Genomic DNA, 18,871 nt, shown 5'->3' with positions numbered 1-18,871 from the left:
CTCTCTCAATGCTGGACCAGATTCAAAACAGTTGGTACCAGTCATCACGACTACATAAAATCCAGTGGTTTTTCCTCCTATGAATCATTGTAATATTTTAGAAAGGTCATTTTAAATTTCTCGCATTTCAGCCCAACTTAAAACAAGACTAAGAGTCTACAGATATTCTATGATTGTAAAAATGTGTAGTTTATTAAAACTGACTAAAAAGTGTTATAACATTTTTTCAACTAAAATGTGCATCACACATCTCCAATGTGGCGCCTTTCCTCTAGACTTAGCCAAACCTCAATGGCGGTGGCTCGTCTTGAGTCTCCCTAGCAAGGCTAATTATGGATTCCAAATTCAAAAAAGGACAACTGAGAATTTAATAGTTTATGGACAGATTTCTGTGCTTTCACCACCAATGCTGCAAAGTTAAAGTAGCAAATTATCATGAGAGAAGCTAACTTGTGGTAAAATATTTTGATGGATGCTCATCCAGAGCCATTAGTAATATTAATAGGGAAATTTAGATACCTTCATTATAAGGCTCAAATATGTCTGTGGCTCCATACAGATTTTATTTCCTTTTTTTGGGCCAAAAATTGCTTTCTATCAGTAAAGGTTGCTGACCCCTGGTTTAGGCGCTGGTCTGTAGTCTGTAGTTCAAAACAGAAAAGGTCAACAATGACCTGAACCACTAGTCAGCAGTTACCACTATCACCCTTAAACATCCAGGATCAGCCGAGCTCTACTTTGAATACACAAACTCCCTACAACAACTGAACCTGTTGATCTACTGTATAACGCTGCACTCCATCTATAATGTATGAATATTACCACTCTTGAAAGATTTTTTTTTCCCTCTCCCGCTATTTGAAAACAACGATCCTAAAATGTATGAACCTGCAACACCACAACCCGGGCAAGGCTCTCAGCAGAAAAATCAACAACACATACTTTATTCATACATCAGTGTACAGCCCTCTCTCACAGTATCATTCATAGTCATACCCTCAGCTTATTATTGGCTCAGATAGATTGCCAGCCCGTCCTCTCACCAACAGAGACTCCATTAGACGGTGGGAATTACACTGCATAAAAATCTGCCTTTATGTTGACAAATGAAGAGAAGAGGAGGAAAAAGGGGTAGGAGATCGTGCTTCAATGTATTTATGTGCATTGTGTTTCACTTTGTGCGTACTGTGGTTACCAGAGAGTAAAGCCTTATAGCAAATCAGAGGAAGTGGATAACATTTTTGTGGGAAATGCATTTTATAAAATTCACACAAGTTGAAACATTTTGTTAAAATGACAACAGTGTCATGTCAAATGAGCTCCGTTGCATTGCAGCATTGGGCCTGTGCAGGATAATATATATGGCACTCGGTGTATTGCTACTCTCCTTATAATGTTTCCATCATTTCAAGACCTCCACTGGTTTGAATTTGACCATTTGGGCTATTGAAGCAAAATGAATACACATGTGTAAAGTGGAAATGTGTTGGCGCATGAATATGTGTGTGCATAAATATGTACAATTCCATTTTAACATAAAGTGTATGTGTGTGTGTGTGTGTGTGTGGGGGGGGGGGAGTGGGGGTTACTCTGGTGGTCGTTAATCATTCAATTACACACCTGTCAGAGTTCAGACAAGTCGGGGGCAGGGAGGGGAGGGGAGGGAGTGAAAGACGGGGGGGGGGGGGGGGGGGGGGGATGCGGCAGAGAGAGGAGGAAGAGCAGGAGAGAAACTGAATGACAGAGAGAAGGAATGAAAAAGCACCAGGAGGGGTGAAAAAGAGAAGGAGAATGGGCGAAAGTTTTATTGTGTTGTAGTGTGTGAACAAGCCGTGACAGAGGCAAGCTGTTGGATGGTGACAGCCTCTCTGAATGGCCACAGTAAAGACAAAGACGCTTACATGTATCACAGGGACGAGGACAAGGCTGGGCAGCACAGTAAGGACGCAGTCAAACTCTTTATCCGACCTGATTTAAGACAATAACTGAGCTGAGAGTGGAGCAGTGAAGGCACCTGTATGAGTGCACAATAATTATTAAACCAGGCAATAGAATATGCCAAAAAAGTTGAGATTTAGTTTACTCATCTTACATTTAATAATGTGTTTGCCATGATGATTAGCTTCATAGTATGGTGCTTTCTGCAGTTAAGAAATGAATGTACATACTGATAGGAAGTAGAGGTGGAGTGCATTTGATCTACTTTATATACTGTAGTGAAGTTTTTATTCTTATTTAACCTTTATTTAACCAGGAATTCCCATTAAGATTGAAACTCTATTCTACAAGAACAATCTGGCCCTGGCAGCAGCCATTAAAAACACATTTAAAATTCAATACAAAAAGCTGCAATAAAACAACAACTATTCACACATAGTGGCCTCTCAGGAAAAACAAGCACATGTCTCTGTCCTTAAATTCCTCAATGGATTTAAGTGTTTCCAATTTTAGATATTTTTTAAGATTATTTCATGTCCAAGGTGCAGAGTAGGAAAATGCAGCTTTCCCCAGATCTGTTAAAACCCAGGGTACATTAAAAAGCAACCACTTGGAAGAGCTGACACACAGAAGAGTGCAGAGGTAGGCTGGAAGTATGCTGAATATTGCTTTATAGATCGAAATGTACCAGTGCTGTTGTTGTTAGCGAGTGATCAATCAGGTACAAGTACCTCAACTTAGTACTTAAGTGGAGTACGTGAGTAAACGTACTTAGTTACATTCCACCTTTGAGATATTTTTTCGTCAATTGTCTGATATGAACACTGGAAATAGTGCCTATATGTTTGTATTGTATGCGACTCTGTATCCGGTCCCTTCTATACAGTATATGTAGAAGTGTTTGTATGAGCAGCACCTCAACACTTAATCTTGTATGTGTGTGTGTGTGTGTGTGTGTGTGTGTGTGTGTGTTGCAGTCACGATGTTTAGCTGCAATACCTCGAATGCCTCAGGCCACAGCCATCTGTGCCCCCCCTCCCCTCCCCTCATTTCACATGCACACAAACACACACACTCCTCTTCTCCTCTCTGCGGACCCCCTCCTCCACTGCCACCACCACTGCCATATATGTAATTTATGACCGTGGTGAGTGCGTTACACACACTCATGTATGCATAATATATCACATGTGTGAAAGAACTGTGTGTGGGAGAACAAGTGTGTGACACGATGCACTGGCCAGTATAGTCTTGACCGCAACTCCTTCCTCAATGCTTCTCTAAATTTGTGTGTGTGTGTGTGTGTGTGTGTGTGTGCGCTCAATGCATGTGTGATCCGGCATGTATCACTGTGTTTCTTTCTTATACCAGATCTGACAGCGCTGATAGAGTGTGAGAGGGGAAAGGGTGTGTGTGTGTGTGTGTGTGTGTGTGTGTGTGTATATAAAGGCCCAGCTGTTTCTAGGCTTGACATCCACATGCAGGCAGAATGCCAGATGTCTCATTAGGCAAATTTGATTGGCTCGGTCAGTTAGAATGCAGCGATGATACGGTTCCATATGTGTGTGTACATGAAGCTGTGCGTACATGTATGTGTGTATGTGTGTGTGTGTGTGTGTGTGTGTGTGTGCATTTACATAAGAGGGCCTCTGTATAACTATTTACATGTGTACATGCCTGATGTATGTGCATTCATTAACTATTTTGTTAACATTTGAATTTACAGGCCGTTAATGACATAGTACTTACAAAAAAGTAAAATCGATAAAGTTGGATATGAAAATGGAAATTTAAAAAAAACTGCCACTTCCTCTCTTTTTAGCGATTTAAAGTGTGCAGAGCCTTCAACTTTCTTAAATGCTTCAACCTTAACTTCCACTTTGAGCGCATCAACGTTATGACCCAGACACACCAGAGCAACTTCAGAGAACTAGTGGTGACAAAGTTCCCCTGCTACATTGCCTAATGGTACCTGAACACACCGCAGTGACTCCAGTCGATGGTCAACCAGCTCGTATGTTCTGTGCCTGCATGAGAAGACATAGCTCTCCACACCAGCAGGCGGCAGTAGTCTGTAACCAACATTCAAAAGGGGAAACTTGGAGATCATCATGATGCTAGTTAGCCAGTTAGCACATTAACAACACAATCCAGCGTTTAAAGAACATAAATGTCTCTTGTAAAGAGCTCAGTGGATGGTCTCACCGCCTCTTGACTTTAGCTCTTCTTTCACTTTTCTCACTTCCGTGTCTCTTCTTGAGCGCTGAGCTGATTTCATTCTCCAACGTGCTCCGCTGTCGTCGACTCGATGTGCTGAATCTGCCAAGAAAAAGCCAACGACGGGGGCTGACGAGAGGCAACAGTGTGGGTCACACCACACCGACTAGAGCAACAGACACTCACCGACAGCCTAACATTAACAGCTGGTCATCAGCTTGACGTGTCAGGGCCTTTAACTTTCACTTTAGCTCCTTAAACTTCAACTGCCACTTCAATTTCTGTATTAGTTCTTACCCCACAACTGTGCTTCAACTTCACTTCAGCATCTTTTATTGTTCAGTGTCACTAACTAAGTCAGCCCTGGGTGCTTTGACTTCTACCGTCACTTCTACTGCTACTTCAAGTCATAAACCTTCAACTTCAACAGCCACTTAAACTTCTTAAAGTGATTATTATTCAGCTGTTTATTATTTGCCTCATCTTTACTGAGACTCCCTTGTATTTTTTTTCAGTGTCTGCTGCTTGTTTAAACACCTCAGTTGCTTTCACTGCAACTTTCAACCAAGTCGTTCAACCTTGACTACCAGTTAATCTCCCCTCCGTGCTAATCTTGATTATAAAACATCTTCAAACAAAAAAAATCTGCTTAAAGTGCTTTTCAAAAAGAAGAGAAACAAAGAAAAGGGCAGACAATTTAACAATTGATAAAAACTAAAATGCATCTAAAAAGGGACTCTTTAAAAAAAAAGCAGGTGCCATTTAGTTTCTTTAAAGTATAGGTATTAATACTGTAAGTACTTAAACTTAAAATACTTTCACAACTATTAGTGCTTCAGCTTAAATTGCAGCTTTAACATGATTTTGGGATTCAATGCCAACTTTTAATTCAACTTAACTTCAGCTGTTACTGCAGTTCAAAGCTTCAGTCCTTGGCTACTGATATTTTAAATTCTATCAGTGCTAACTTCAGGAACTTTTAAATGCCTAACCTTAAACTTACTGTACATTTAACTCTTCTTAATTTTTAGATGCTGTTCAACTATACATTATCAATTCAAGTTCCTCAATATCAGCTGCAGTTTCCACTTTTCCAGAGCTTCGTTTCTGTCTCCTTTTGATGCTACTACTACTAAAGTTGCTTCAACTCCTTTTAGTTCTTAAAACATTACGCAGTAATCAATATCCACTGCCACTTAAGGCATCCTCAAAACCGCGTTACATGCACAGTATTCTCAGTAATGTATGCAGTGTCACTTTTGTGTGTGCGTGTGTGCATCATATTTTGGAGGGAAATCTCCAAAAACAAATCTGCAGGGACCTACAAGCTGCACGAGGTGCTGAATGCAGATTATGCACAATGTTTCTCAGAATTTTTGATCACTGTGTGAATTAGTTCAGATTTTAATTTAATATATTTTAATATATTGCAAAGTAAAAATACAACAATGCCTTATTTCATAAATTAAAAATGTGTATATTGTGCAAACTGTGTATGAAACACCTAAAGATGCATGCTGTAAATCTAACAGGAGGGTCAATGCTGCCCTCTAGTGGTGCAGAGGGAGAACAGATGTTCATGTTGTTAGGGGACTTTCTGTGAGGCACCAAGTGGACTGGTCTTTGCAAACTCCTGATAAACTAGAAGAAGGTGCAGTAAATAAACGGCAGAAGCTAAAGACGTAGTTCAGCTGCATTATAGTCAGTGTTGGTGACTGAATAAAAAGCTTCATGGGGTTTGTGAAGCACAGAAACAAACACGAAGGAAAAGCTCTCGTAGTAGAAGACTTCTAGCACTTTAACAGAGGCAGTGACATTAGATGTAATGATTATTTAAAGCTTAATTTATTGATTTGTTTGTCTACTTTGGGGTCAGAAAAGACCCACAGTAAGCAGACATGAATGACACACCTGTTACATAAATAATAAATTATGGATAACACGTTACCAAACAGCTGCCTGCTGCTACTTACACATCCAGCAGAATAACTGTAGCGTTAATTTGGAGTCGTGTTTCTGTCCAACTGATCAATGTAAGCTAGTTTTAACTCTCCTCTTAGCTTTGTTATTGAGAATATCTGTCTCTTTTGCTGCTAAATGCCCCACTGTTCCCTAATTGTGTCTGTGTCTGTTTGGTGCTTTTTCTGTCAACAAGAGTAATTCAAGTGAACCTGTTGGCATTGTTTGCTCATTTAAAGGGACAGTTCACCCCAAAATCAAAAATACACATTTTTCCTCTTACCTGTAGTGCTATTTATCAGAGTAGATTGTTTTAGTGTGAGTTGCCAAGTGTTGGAGATATCGGCTGTAGAGGTCTCTGCCTTCTCTCCAGTATAATGGAACCAGATGGCACTCGGCTTTTTGTGCTCAAATTGCTAAATAAAAATAAGTTTGAAAAACTCCACAGAAATGTCTCTTTCCAGAAATCATGACCTGGTTACTCAAGATAATCCACAGACCTTGTTGTGAGCACTTTCATGGAGGAACTATTTTCTTTCTATGAAACTACACCCGCCAGCTGTATCACAACGCAGAAGGAAGTGTGCATCTATGCATCCATGGTGGTAGGTGAGCCAGCAGAAGATTTATGTTGAATAAGCAGGTCATGATTTTTGGAATGAGCCATTGTGTTGAGTATTTAAAATATATTCTTTTGGCGTTGTGACCACCACAAGCTGAGTGACATCTAGTTCCATTATATTAGAAAGAAGGCGGACATCTCTACGGCCAATATTTCCAACACTCGACAACCGACACCAAAACAATCCAGACTGATAAATAGCACTACAGGTAAGGGTTCAAATATGTATTTTTGATTTGGGGGTGGTCAGTCCCTTTAACACACTGCTTGACACCTGCAATAATAATAATTCATGAGACGGAGCTGCTGCTGGAAATGATACTGCTGAGAGTGAAGCAAGCTGTATAAACAAAACGGTTTGTTGGTTTTATTAAAATACTCTTTTTGCACAGTTATCTTAATTTTAATGTATTTACAAATCAAAAATGACATTAAGTTAATCAATATATAAAATAATACAAACTCATGCTGCACCTTACAAAAATTAACAGCCTCCAAACATGAACTTTAACTTTCAGTTGTTCCCAAATAAATATACTAAAACCTTTGTATAAACTCTTTTTTACAGTAAAACTATGACATTAAACTTGGACTCATTTATGCCTGTGTTTAACCCCTGACCCCTCTCACACAGGTTACAGCCTCAGCGTGGGCAGTTTGACTGCTATTGCAGCTTCCCTGAATTTTTCATTTGAAAGGTTGTCAGACCACTGAAGAGTATAAATATCCAGTATTCTCTAAGAAAAAGCTAAAATTTGAGAGACGTAAAAATATCTCTTTATCCCATAAAAAACAGCATTCAGATTTATCTGGAGACCGCTGCAGGAGGCCCGACCACAATTTCATAATCAAGTGAAAGCAGTCTGTTAAAGACACCAATCAAAAGCTTTCTCTGGCCTCCACAGAAGAGGAGTCTGAGCAGAACGGGACATGCTTGTGGTTCGTGTGGCAGACGTCTGAAGGGTCTGACCCACCTGAGATAATTTAAAGGTAATTTGAGGTTCTTTTAATGGTCAAAAATTGTGACAGGTCGCCATTCTTTTTCTCTCCATCACAATCCTTCTTGGTCCTCTTCTCCTGCTGTGCATAGAGTCAGTTCATCCTCCTGTTTGTTCCACATTACCTCATGCTGACTACAGTCTGATGTTGGAGTGGACATCTGTGATTCGTCCTCACCTCCTCTGCTCGTCTCTTCCACCAGCGGCTGCAGAGCCTCTGTGCTGCTCTCTGTCTGCTGCTGTGACTCATCAGTATTAACAGAGTCTGACTGTTTCCCACTTTCCTCTTCAGTCTTAGTTGCTGAGTTCTGTACGTTCCTGCCCCGACAGGGTTGCCTGCGAATGGTCCGTCGGTTCTGGCTGCGCCGTGATTGGTTGCAGTGCAGGGTGCGCCTGCGATGCCATTGGTTAAGAGAGTTTTGGGCTTCCACGCTGAGCTGACGGGCGGCCAGTCGTGGCTGGAAGCTGGTGATGTAGTAAAGAGAGGCGTATAGAGTTGTAAGGTAGTAGCCACCTGTTGGTTGGGAGAATGCAGAAAAAGAGATGGTCTGTGACTTGTGATCATAATTTAACAGTATCAACATCTCTGTAGTCATGGCTGGGAGTCAAACCCACAACTGCATTTGGAGACAAGAAGTGAGCTGCACCAGCTATTTGTAGATCCATCACAAAGTTAAGTGTGTGAAGTCCCCTCTAAGTTCTTTGTGACTGCTACCAAGTTTCAATCCAGCAGTTTATTTATCTGTTTGCCAAATGTGCATATTAAGGCAGTACAGGAGAAGGTGCACATTAATAATCCTCCAGGACTGTAACATGCTCATGTTTAACCCAAACAATGTGTCATGTGACTACAGTTGGTTCAGATCGAGTTTGGAACATGTTCTCACCACAAATGAACCGCACCAGAGTTCGTTTGTAACCGTACTGAGACCACCTCTTCAGGAAGGTCTCGGTCCGGTTGTTTCGTTGCGCACCTGAGTGTGATTGCTGTGTTCACACCTGCCCAAATGAACTGCACTTAGGGGGCAAATGAACTTGAGTTCGATTGAACCAAACCAAACAGGGCAGGTGTGAAAGCACCCTAAATCTTCGCTTTATAATCACTTACATTAAACTTGGCTTAGTCTGAACTTACGAAGCGCTGCTGCAACAGAGTACAGAAACATGGCAACTAATAAATCAGCCAACTGTGTGTTGTGTGTTACAGTGGAAATTTGTGTTATCTTGTGTCTGCCTTACCCTCTCCCTGCAGCTGAGTAGGGTCGAGCAGCTCCATCATGTAGTCCGTGTCTAAGTGTAAGGTGACCAGGTCACTACGGAGCAGCACCCACGTCAGGCAGGGCAGGAAATCATCTGCTCCAAACACTTTGTCTGCTGGAGAGAAGAGAAGAATGTGAATTTAAAGGGTAATTAACAGATAAATAAAGTGTCAGTAATAATCATTAAAAACAAACACCCGCCTACCTGAGCTAGCATTAGCACTCATGCTGTGATAGATGGTCTTGCAGACTTTGAGCAGGATCTGGACCTTCTTGTTTGGGGAATAAGCCTCATGCATACTGGTCCACTTCTGCTGGATCCGCTCCAGTGTGACAGAGTCTGGAACTCCAACTCCCGCCGACCCCCCTAGCTCCTCCACCTCGTTCTTTTCCAGCACACGTAGGTTGCTCTGGAGACGCTTGAAGGTGCCATCATCAGTCCGGGAATTATGAATGCAGCTGTAGAGGTGTGCAGAGACGGGCTTCAAAGCCACTTTGTGGAGGGAAAGCTCCACCAGGGTGTCTACAGGAGGGCCAAAGGAGAAGAATTTAAAGGAGCACTAACAATTAATTTATGGAGCTGCAAGTTAATAACACATGTTCTGACAGTTACGTTAACAAGCATTTTATAGGGAAATACATTTTTATTTGTCTATTGTCAAACGTCGCTGTCAGCGTAACCCTAACCCACTCACCGATCTCTGAGTCATTCATGTCAGTGATGCCGTCCAGCAACGCCTGGATTTCAGGATAGTCCAACAGTGTCTCCCTCAGTGACGTAAGTGATGTCCTCACTTCCTGTAAGAACTCTGACCCCGTGACCCCGCTGGGATCAGCCCCTTTCTTCAGCGTCATCTCCACAAATCCTTTCACACTTTCCGCAAACGCCATACCTCTCCGCTCGCTCAACTCCTGCACACGATTGGTCAGTCTCTTCTTCGTACTCACCAGCCCACTGAGAGCCTGACCCACCGCTGAGAGACGATGCTTGACCTTGTCAGCCAGCCGGTGCCCTGATGGGTGGTGTGTCACAGAGCATGATGTTTGGTACTCCTGCTCTTCCTCTATGCTGCTGATTGACAGCGAGTCGAGCTCCAGCGAAGGGGGGTGGAGCAAAGAGGAAGGCCTGGGCGGAGGCAGCCAGACTCCATCTTCAATCCAGGATACCCTGTGAGGAGACTGAGGCACCGGGCTGCCATGGGGCTGCAGGTCAGGCACTGTGCTATGTACGCTTCCAGGGGAAGATGGAGTAAGGCTCCCCGTGCTTGCTCGGTGAGGGGGGCTGGAGGCAGAATCTCTGCTGGGCCTCCTGAGAACCACCCCTGCTGGAGCAGCTGGTGCTGATGAGGTTGGGGGGCAATGTGGTGAGTCAGCTGACTGCGCTCTGACTAGACCTGGGCAAGGAAAATATGACATATGAACACCATGTTGGCGACTGAACTCACGTAAAGCACTTAATACATAGAAATACAAGAAATAGTGCAGAGCAAGTAACGTCCTCACCAGAGCTCTCCACACTGGCAGCAGACGGTTCCTGATCCAACGAGATGGCTCGTTTACTATGTAGCCCCGCCCCTGCCCATGATCTGGTGGTGCTGAGGCGTCGCTCTCGTTTGTAATGTGATGTCATTGTGGCGCACTGAGCAGTGCTCGCCCTGTGGGTCAGCCAATCATCTCCATGTTCACGAAGGTAGAGAGGATTGATGATACAGAGGGCCCCGTTGGTGGAAGTCAACTGAGGGAGCACACACACACACACACACACACACACACACATAGACTCAGTGAGAAAATAGGACATGTGACCCACAGACCACAGTGCAGGTTTAAAATAAGCTTCAACTTACAGCAAGCCTCTATTTTAAAGCAGTATTAAGATATTTTTTGGCCACCTGGGGGCAGTGAAATAAGAAGGTTTGTGCCCCGGGCGCCATGTTAAACAGTCTAGCTGAAACAAAGCACTGCCCACTGGTAGAGCACATTGTGGATTCTTTGACATGCCATTAGGAGCAATATGGCCCTGATCACACAGAAAACATTTTAGCAGCTGGAGGCGGCTTTTTGAGCTTTTTGTGTTGCTACGTCCCTCAAGTTTCTGCACTCTAGGTGCCTGGCATTTTTGCTGGATCCTCTGAACCCCGCAAGTTGAGAAAACTTCAATTCAGAGCAGAAAACTGCCCCATGTCATCTCTTTTTTCGTCATCTTTTTTCCCATTGTCCAACCGCATGATTTGAGCAGCAGGCCTTCTGTGGTGGTCACGACAAGTTTACAGTTGGTAAACAATAGAAGAGAAACTGGTGGTAGAAGTTGCTGGACACCCAGAGCTATACGGCCCAACAATAGACAGCAGGTTTCCAAACTGCCCCTGAGTCATCTTAAAATATGCCTAGAAATGGCCATTATGGAGGAGAACTCCCCATGACCAACCCTCTTTTTTAGGGTCTCATGTACCCACACAGATCTCTGTTTCCCTGTGGCCAACAAACTATTTGCTGACAGCCTCTCACCCTCAACCAGAGCTACAGCAAGTACCCTCTGCCTCAACATTTTAGGAACTAGATAATTACTGTAAAAAAAAAAAAAGATAGATTGATTACATGGAAAGGTTAGTCTAAGGACATGAGGGGGTGGTTACCTGGCAACAATAAAACGGTAGAGCAAGTGTTTTTATTACTAGTGGCATTCAATTAAAAAAAAAAAGGCAGTGTGGAAAAAAAAAAACATTACTGTGTGATTGGATCAGGGGAGACAGTGGAGCATGATTCTTTTTTCCACAGATTATCTGTCTCATGTACGACTGTCAGAATATAGTGACAGCAAATATGACAAAACCTATTTTTATAAACGTTATCGACTACAGCTTCATGGTATTTAGACAAATGATGCCTCACTTGCAAACACAAGAAATAAGGAAGTTGTTACCACTACCTGTACTATTACACACACACAGTATAAAGTACCTGTATGGAGCACATGACGCTGCTTGGCTCCCTCTGGGTCATTTCATCAGTCTGTTGGTCAGGCGGTGTGCTGAGCCAAGTTTCTGCATGAGAGCGATATAATAGATAAGGCTGTTTCTGAGAACATTTTTCTGGTTCTGTTTTTCCAATCTAGCTTCAAGGAGAGGATATGAGACAGAGAAGTCACAGAGATGGAAGGACTCACCGGGTTCAAGTTGAGAGAGACGATCTTTGCTCTTCTCGGTTACACTGTAGATCCAGTGAGGAATGGAAAGACACACAGTCAACACATCCCTGACACACAGGACGGGTTGACAAGAGTAAAATACATTTGTTAAGCACTTCTGTCAATGCCCCATCATTTGCTGATTAGGCTTTTCAACTGAATTTAAAATATGACAATCTAAAAGTTATGATGGAGTCAGGATGTTAACGTGATTAGCACTAGAAAACACATATGAATAAGAGAAGCCAAAGTTAAAAGGGAAGTTCAATCCCACACAACAAATAAAAAGGTGCCAGTGGCACAGCTGGTCCTTACCTGGTTAGAGAGTAGAAGAGCACGAGCTGAGCCAAGTCTGAGAAAGACAGCCGAGACTCAGACAACTGGAAGACTGACACGAGAAACAGAGAAACAGTAGGCAGAGTCAGTCTCACGCTCTGTTGGAATAATACATTCCTGGAAACACATAGAAGCTTGAACCAGGAAGAATGAGAGGGGACTTCTAAAGATAAGCCGGTGACAGTCTAATCAATTTTATCCTCACACTGGCCATTACATCTGTTACTTTCTGATACAGTGTGGTTTCCGGCCTGTGATTTCACGTCCACTGAATGCGTCTGCACAGTAGTGAAAAAGCAGCACTAATGTGTGTCAGTGTAATTAGTGACTTAAAAAGGAGTTAGCAGTGTGAGGAGCCAGTGTTTGCAGTTTGAGAGCCTGTTTGACGAGGTGTGTATCTGATTACCTGTTCTCACCTGTTACAACATTGTGAGGTTTGTACTGTCACTTCAACAGCAAAAAGCAGAACTACACAGCACATGAGGTTATTGGGTTAATGTTTATCAGTCCAGTCTGTGACTTGCAGCGGACGTAATGATTCAGAAAATAACCACTAAAAGTCTCACATGTAGGGAACTTAGTGACCCAACACACACGCACGCACGCACGCACACACACACACACACACACACACAAAGAGACAGAAAGAGAAGTACTGTAAGTGTAATGCATGCAGTTGGTCCATACCTGTGCCTGTGCTTTTGATATCATAATCAACGACTGCCTCATTCTCGCCTCCAGCAGACACACACAGCAGGCTTGGCTGAGATGTCGCAGAGTCCCGCACAACCAGGAAACTCTGAAGGGAGACACATGGTGACTCATTTCAGTATGTGAAGCGTTACTGAAGCCTGTTGAGCAGGAAGACGTTTTCTTTTAAATGCTCACACTGGCAAGCTACACGGCGTGGCTCCATGGCAACCAGACGGCAAAGAGAGAGAGAGAGACAGTGAGTGATGACAGACAGCAGGATGGACAAAAAAACAACACTGTGTCAGGGTTTCTATGACAGGACTGGATTGATTTGATCTGGAAAATTAGTCATGATGACAGGTTGTGACCAAACAGTCATGTAAACTGCAATTTCCCCATAGTTCATTAGTGCTGATAAGTGCTGTGGAGCTGTTTGCCCACTCATAATACTGATATGACTCTGTCTGGAGGCTGGTTAATACTATCTGAGTGTGGGCCCACATTGGCTCAGGACTCCTCACCTCTTTCACACTCTCTCGTGGTTTAGTTGTTTCTTCTCCAAAACCATTAAAACTAAAACAGAAACAATAATGTATACCTACACAATCTTGCTTTTGCACATGATTAAAACATAGTAATGGCAGCTTTGATCAATCCTCATGGTGTCCTAGGTCAAGTCCCAAACAAGTCATAATGCTTTCTTTACTAAATGCCATGTTAACAAATATTAACCTTAGTTAAGCATTAGCTCGCTCGCACATTCTTTGTGCAGCTTTAAATAACTGCACATTTTCATTCATTCCTCATCTGAAACCGCTCATCCTGTTAGGGGTCGTAGAGGGCTAGAGCCTATCCCAGCTGACATTGGTTGAGAGGCAGACAACCATTCACACTCACATTCACACCTACGGACAATTTAGAGTCACCAATTAACCTGCATGTCTTTGGATTGTGGGAGGAAGCTTGAGTATCCAGAGAAAGCCCACAGTAACACGGGGAGAACAAGTAAACTCCGCACATAAGGGCTCCCCCACCCTGGAATTTGAACCCCCTCTCTTGCTGTGGGGCAACCACTGCACTACTGTGACACCCATTTGCACGTTTTGCATACTGCAACTGAAATCCAAAGTGTGGGATCATTTTGAGAAGGTGAAGGACGAACCCAAGGTGATATGTAAACTCATCTTCATTGGTCGACTACAAACATGACGTATCATCTGAAACACGGAAGTAGCTACATGCCCATTAGCCCACAGCGTCATTAACAGGCGGCTCGCTCAGTGTGTGACGTGCACTTGTAGATAAAATATAGGCCTTTATTAATAAAGGTTCATTAGTACGGTTTTGTATTTCTCTGTAATGTAGCACAGTGTTAACAATGTTACTGATACTGTTCTTTCTCACACCTTCAATTCAAACCACCAAAATATATCATTTAATAACTAAATTAATATCGTAAACATTCGGGCGACTAGTCAACTAATGGCCCTAAATGATGACTTCTGGTTGACTAGGAAAATTCATAGTCGAGGGCAGCCCTGTTATTTTTATCTCCTTGCACTCAGAATCAGTCACGTGCTATTGCGTAACTCCAGCTGCCTTTGAATGTTACTCATGACCAGCCTCTCTATCTTAAAGGTCTGACTAAAAAAGCACAGCAGACATAGCCATCATCTATTTGGAATACATTTGTCCCTCATTAAGGGCTACTGAATGTATACTGAGTTATAAAAGTGACATATCTTAAATTAAAGTCACAAAAAATGTTTGTTCTTTGACAGGATGAAGTTCTTACCCAAATAAGAACAGTTTTGGTTATTTCACACAAAATATTTCCACATCTTGTTTTGTCTGTGATCCATTCAAAGGCTCAAAGTAGGCAGGGCCCAGGTGAAAATAAATTATGTCACTTACTTCCATGCACCAATCAGAGTTTAGCAACATTTAAATCAAGGTCCGATGACAGTCAGTAGGTTGCTTGTCTGTGCTGCGAGGGCACTGTCAATCCAATCTGACTAAATCACACCCACACGGTCCCTGTGAAACTGAGTGTTTCAGCTCTTCATTAGGTTGTTCTTGTTACCTGAGATCTAAAAGAATTAAGTGGTCTGAATATCTTTAATACCATTTATAATATAGAATTTCTACTGTGTTTAAGACATAAAACACTTGAAACATAACTTTAACTGCCAAAGTTGTGATAAAACTCATTGCTTTTGGACACTGATGTCCACTGCACTTTGCTTTAACCACACATGTGCTCTGTATGTAGAGACTACGGGTCACATCGCCTTCTTTAGAAACAGCGTCTCAAACAGAACACACAGTCGGTTGAGACATAACTAACTTGGGTAAAACAAAGCACATGCAACCCAAAGTACAGCGGACCAACGGCTCAGTCATGAAGTTACATCACCACAGCTGAATTCAGAGACGCTTTCAACACACACACACACACACACACACACACACACACACACACACATACACACACACACACACACACAGGAAGTGGCTGTCATTCTCGGTGTGCACAGAAATAGAGACAAGTTTACTGCAAGTCACCACACTTTGAGTATATACACGTACTGGCAATAAAGATGTTACATGAGCGATTACTCCGCTGATTCATAACGGCAACGTTTAGTCATTCGTGCATCTGATTCATAGGAAAATATTCTGGAAACCAATAAAATTAGCATGCCTACGACTGACACGAGGTGCATTATTTCACACTGTTAACAATTAATATTCATAAAAATCTACCCTTCCCCATTAACATACTCACGAATCAGTGACTTCCAGTAAGAGTTTTGCATCTCTGCGTGATTATTTGCATGTCATTCTTTCAAATATGCCGTTTACTGGAATTTACTGTCCCACTCGAACTCTCCCTTTGCTGCAGATCTATCCATTCTGTAATGTCATTTCCCTGATACGCACATGCTTTTATTCAACACCACTTCTGCATTCAGCCCCCAAAGAAATGCTTGCTGCATTATCAGATGTCAAATAGAAAAAGGAACTAGTTTATGTTGCAGAGATGTGCGTGTCAGCGTTCAGACCAGCTCAGAGTGATATTACAGAATATTTAAGTGAAGCGTGCAGACATACCTACAGTATGTTTGCTTTTGTTGTCTGAGTACTACTTTGGAGCTATGTAGTGCCATAAAACAGTGGGCCTGAATAACTGGACGAACCAAGAGCTGATGGGATGATACGAAGTGGGTTAGACAAAGGTGTGAGGGTCAGAGAGAGGAGATCCAGAGAAAAGGGGAAAATAAAAAGACAGATAGTCAGAAAAGGAGCCAGACGGACACAAGAAATTAAAGTATTTTGACTCAAAAACATGAGCAGGGGGGTGTTGGTGGCTTAGTGGATAGAGCAGGCGCCCCATGTACAAGGCTGTTACCGCAGTGGCCAGGGTACGAGTCCAGCCTGTGGCCCTTTGCTGCATGTCATCCCCTCTCCCTCTCCCCCCCCTTCACACTTGGCTGTCCTGTCCATTAAAGGCAAAATGCCCAAAAAATAACTTTAAAAAAAACATGTGCAGGCAGATCTATCAGTGAAAGAATAAGTACATGTTCAACAAATATAATCTTTCACCCATTGTCTATATTGAAAGATATGTTAAAATTCAAATGTGCGTACTCTGACATCTCTCCATTTAACGCATGTATAGGTCCTGTTTGTGTATGTGTGTGACAACAAAGTGAAAAATTTGAATTTGCCCTCTGGGATTAATAAAATATTTCTTCTTCTTCTTCTTCTTCTTCTTCTGCTTCTGCTTCTAGTGGACAACATCCAACAGCATCGGCCAATTTACAATAAGCTGATTTCAGTGATCATATAGATTTGTAATTTTTGTCACTACAATACTGGATGCTTCAGGCAAAATCCAAAATCTGGAACGTATTGCATTGTGATGAAAATATAACCAGCATGGAGGCTTCAGAATATTTCAAAAAGGAGAATTATTCATTATCGGAGGATGGATTGTCACTCCTGACAAAAGATTTATATTTCATTTACTAGTTCATTATTTTTAAGGGTTTTTAAAGGGCATTCTAAAAGTTTAGAAATACCAAGAATTTCCTTGAACGTCTGGACCAGTGACACACATCACATTAAATACCTGATGTTACATTACAAAATAAAATCATGCCTCTTCGACTGATTGTATTGCAGTGAGGAGGAGAACAGCTCACCCCAGCAGGTGTTCCACAGATAGCGGCGTGGGCCCACTCTCTATCCCAGGGGGCCCCCGGGCACCAGGCCTCCTGACAGCCCTTCAGCTGCTCCAGCAACGACAGTCTCTTCCTGCTGCTCCTCCACGGGATGGCTGTCGTCCCATTAACTGAACTGTGAACCGCCCTGGATGCAAACATTTCGACACGTTTATGTGCATGTACAACCGTCTGCATCCATGCACATAAACAACACATCAGTGTGTGAGTCACATACGGACAACCTGGTGACAAAACAGATTGCTGGTGTCCTCGTGCTCAAAGATCTAGACAAAATTAAAGTTAGAATTTAGATTTTTCAAGTGGACATTTCAGATTTCTTTTTAACATTAATTTTCAGTACTCAGAAACAAATCGATAGACATCTAGAACACAAACTTATTGACGGGATGAAAATGGCAACTTACATGTGTTGGTCTTGCTCAGTTGGTTCGTTAATCTTCTCTCCTCTAAAGTATTGGCAAATTCCTCCGCATGTTGCAATCTTCCTTCTGAACTCTTCCTTTCTGCAAGATGTTGCTTAAGAGCTTAAAAATACCAACAGGGCTAAAATAGGAAGCTCACATCCTCTTCAGAAATACATCCTTAAGAAGGTTCCTGCTGTAATGTGCACAATATTTCAAAATTCAGGTGAACTTTCGTACGTCTGCCACGTTCTTCTGCCTCCTGCACATGCTGGCATTTAATGCACTTTCAATTTTCATGTGAAACAGTTCAGCTGATCTCCCACCTTCTCCGCCCTCCCCTCCCCTCAAGGCTGCATGTGGTTAACCCAGCTCTATGCACAGGTTGAACAGTGAAAAGACACTGCATGTTCTCTACAAAGCTACACGTGCCTTCCCGCCTGCCGCCCCCCCCCAGCAGCAGCACCATCTCCATCTCCTGCTCAGAAATGATGAATGGTTGAGAACAGACAGCAGTTCTGAAAATGTGTCACCACAACTCTGAGATTATCCGTGCTTTTTAAGAGTTACAGATTTTATCTTGCATCTGTGGAAGAAACAAGCACACAGATGCAAACACTCAGCTTTGAATCCATCAGATACAGGCGGTAAAATACAGAAAATATTATCAAGAGAGACAGATTAGAAGCTGCACACGGGGGGTTTCATATCTATTTTATCTCATGAACATGCAGGGTGGTTTGCTGGCTGTCCAGCAGTCATGCCTCTCACAGAAACCGCATACATAGGTGTTGTTGATTGGTCAACATTTCCGTGGCAACAACACTCACTGTCTTCCTTTTACATGCAGTTTCTGTTTAAACATTTCCTGCCAATATCACGATCTGTATGATGGCAATGACCGATATAGCTGGCACCAGCACAGCAGAGACAGAGCCTCCAAACCAACTTCTAACTTCAGGAGTGTTAACCTGCATCATCACTTTTGTTCTAGTTAATACAAAACGGCAG

At 42.5% G+C, this 18,871-nt stretch overlaps 1 protein-coding gene across 4 annotated transcripts; it reads right to left on the bottom strand.

Annotated features, from left to right (window-relative positions):
- Positions 1 to 7,077: 7,077 nt before the first annotated feature.
- On the bottom strand, positions 7,078 to 18,205 carry rinl (Ras and Rab interactor-like). Of its 4 annotated transcripts, none has more exons than XM_078167319.1 (11): positions 17,864 to 18,205; positions 17,418 to 17,722; positions 13,204 to 13,315; positions 12,496 to 12,568; positions 12,160 to 12,248; positions 11,955 to 12,037; positions 10,497 to 10,728; positions 9,689 to 10,387; positions 9,199 to 9,516; positions 8,974 to 9,105; positions 7,078 to 8,248 (listed from the first exon to the last, which is right to left on the bottom strand). In XM_078167319.1, exons 2-11 carry the CDS (start codon positions 17,652 to 17,654, stop codon positions 7,788 to 7,790), a joined length of 2,436 nt encoding a protein of 811 aa, XP_078023445.1. In that variant the 5' UTR covers positions 17,655 to 17,722; positions 17,864 to 18,205; the 3' UTR covers positions 7,078 to 7,787. The 4 variants fall into 4 exon arrangements, with proteins under 4 accessions (XP_078023445.1, XP_033486446.2, XP_033486449.2 ...); XM_033630555.2 differs by having other exon boundaries at positions 8,974 to 9,108; positions 17,864 to 18,204; XM_033630558.2 differs by having other exon boundaries at positions 8,974 to 9,108; positions 17,418 to 17,627; positions 17,864 to 18,204.
- Positions 18,206 to 18,871: the final 666 nt, after the last annotated feature.

The sequence above is a fragment of the Epinephelus lanceolatus genome, chromosome 4, assembly GCF_041903045.1.
Source record: "Epinephelus lanceolatus isolate andai-2023 chromosome 4, ASM4190304v1, whole genome shotgun sequence".
Taxonomy (NCBI): domain Eukaryota; kingdom Metazoa; phylum Chordata; class Actinopteri; order Perciformes; family Serranidae; genus Epinephelus; species Epinephelus lanceolatus.
This window is presented reverse-complemented; position numbering and strand designations above follow the sequence as displayed.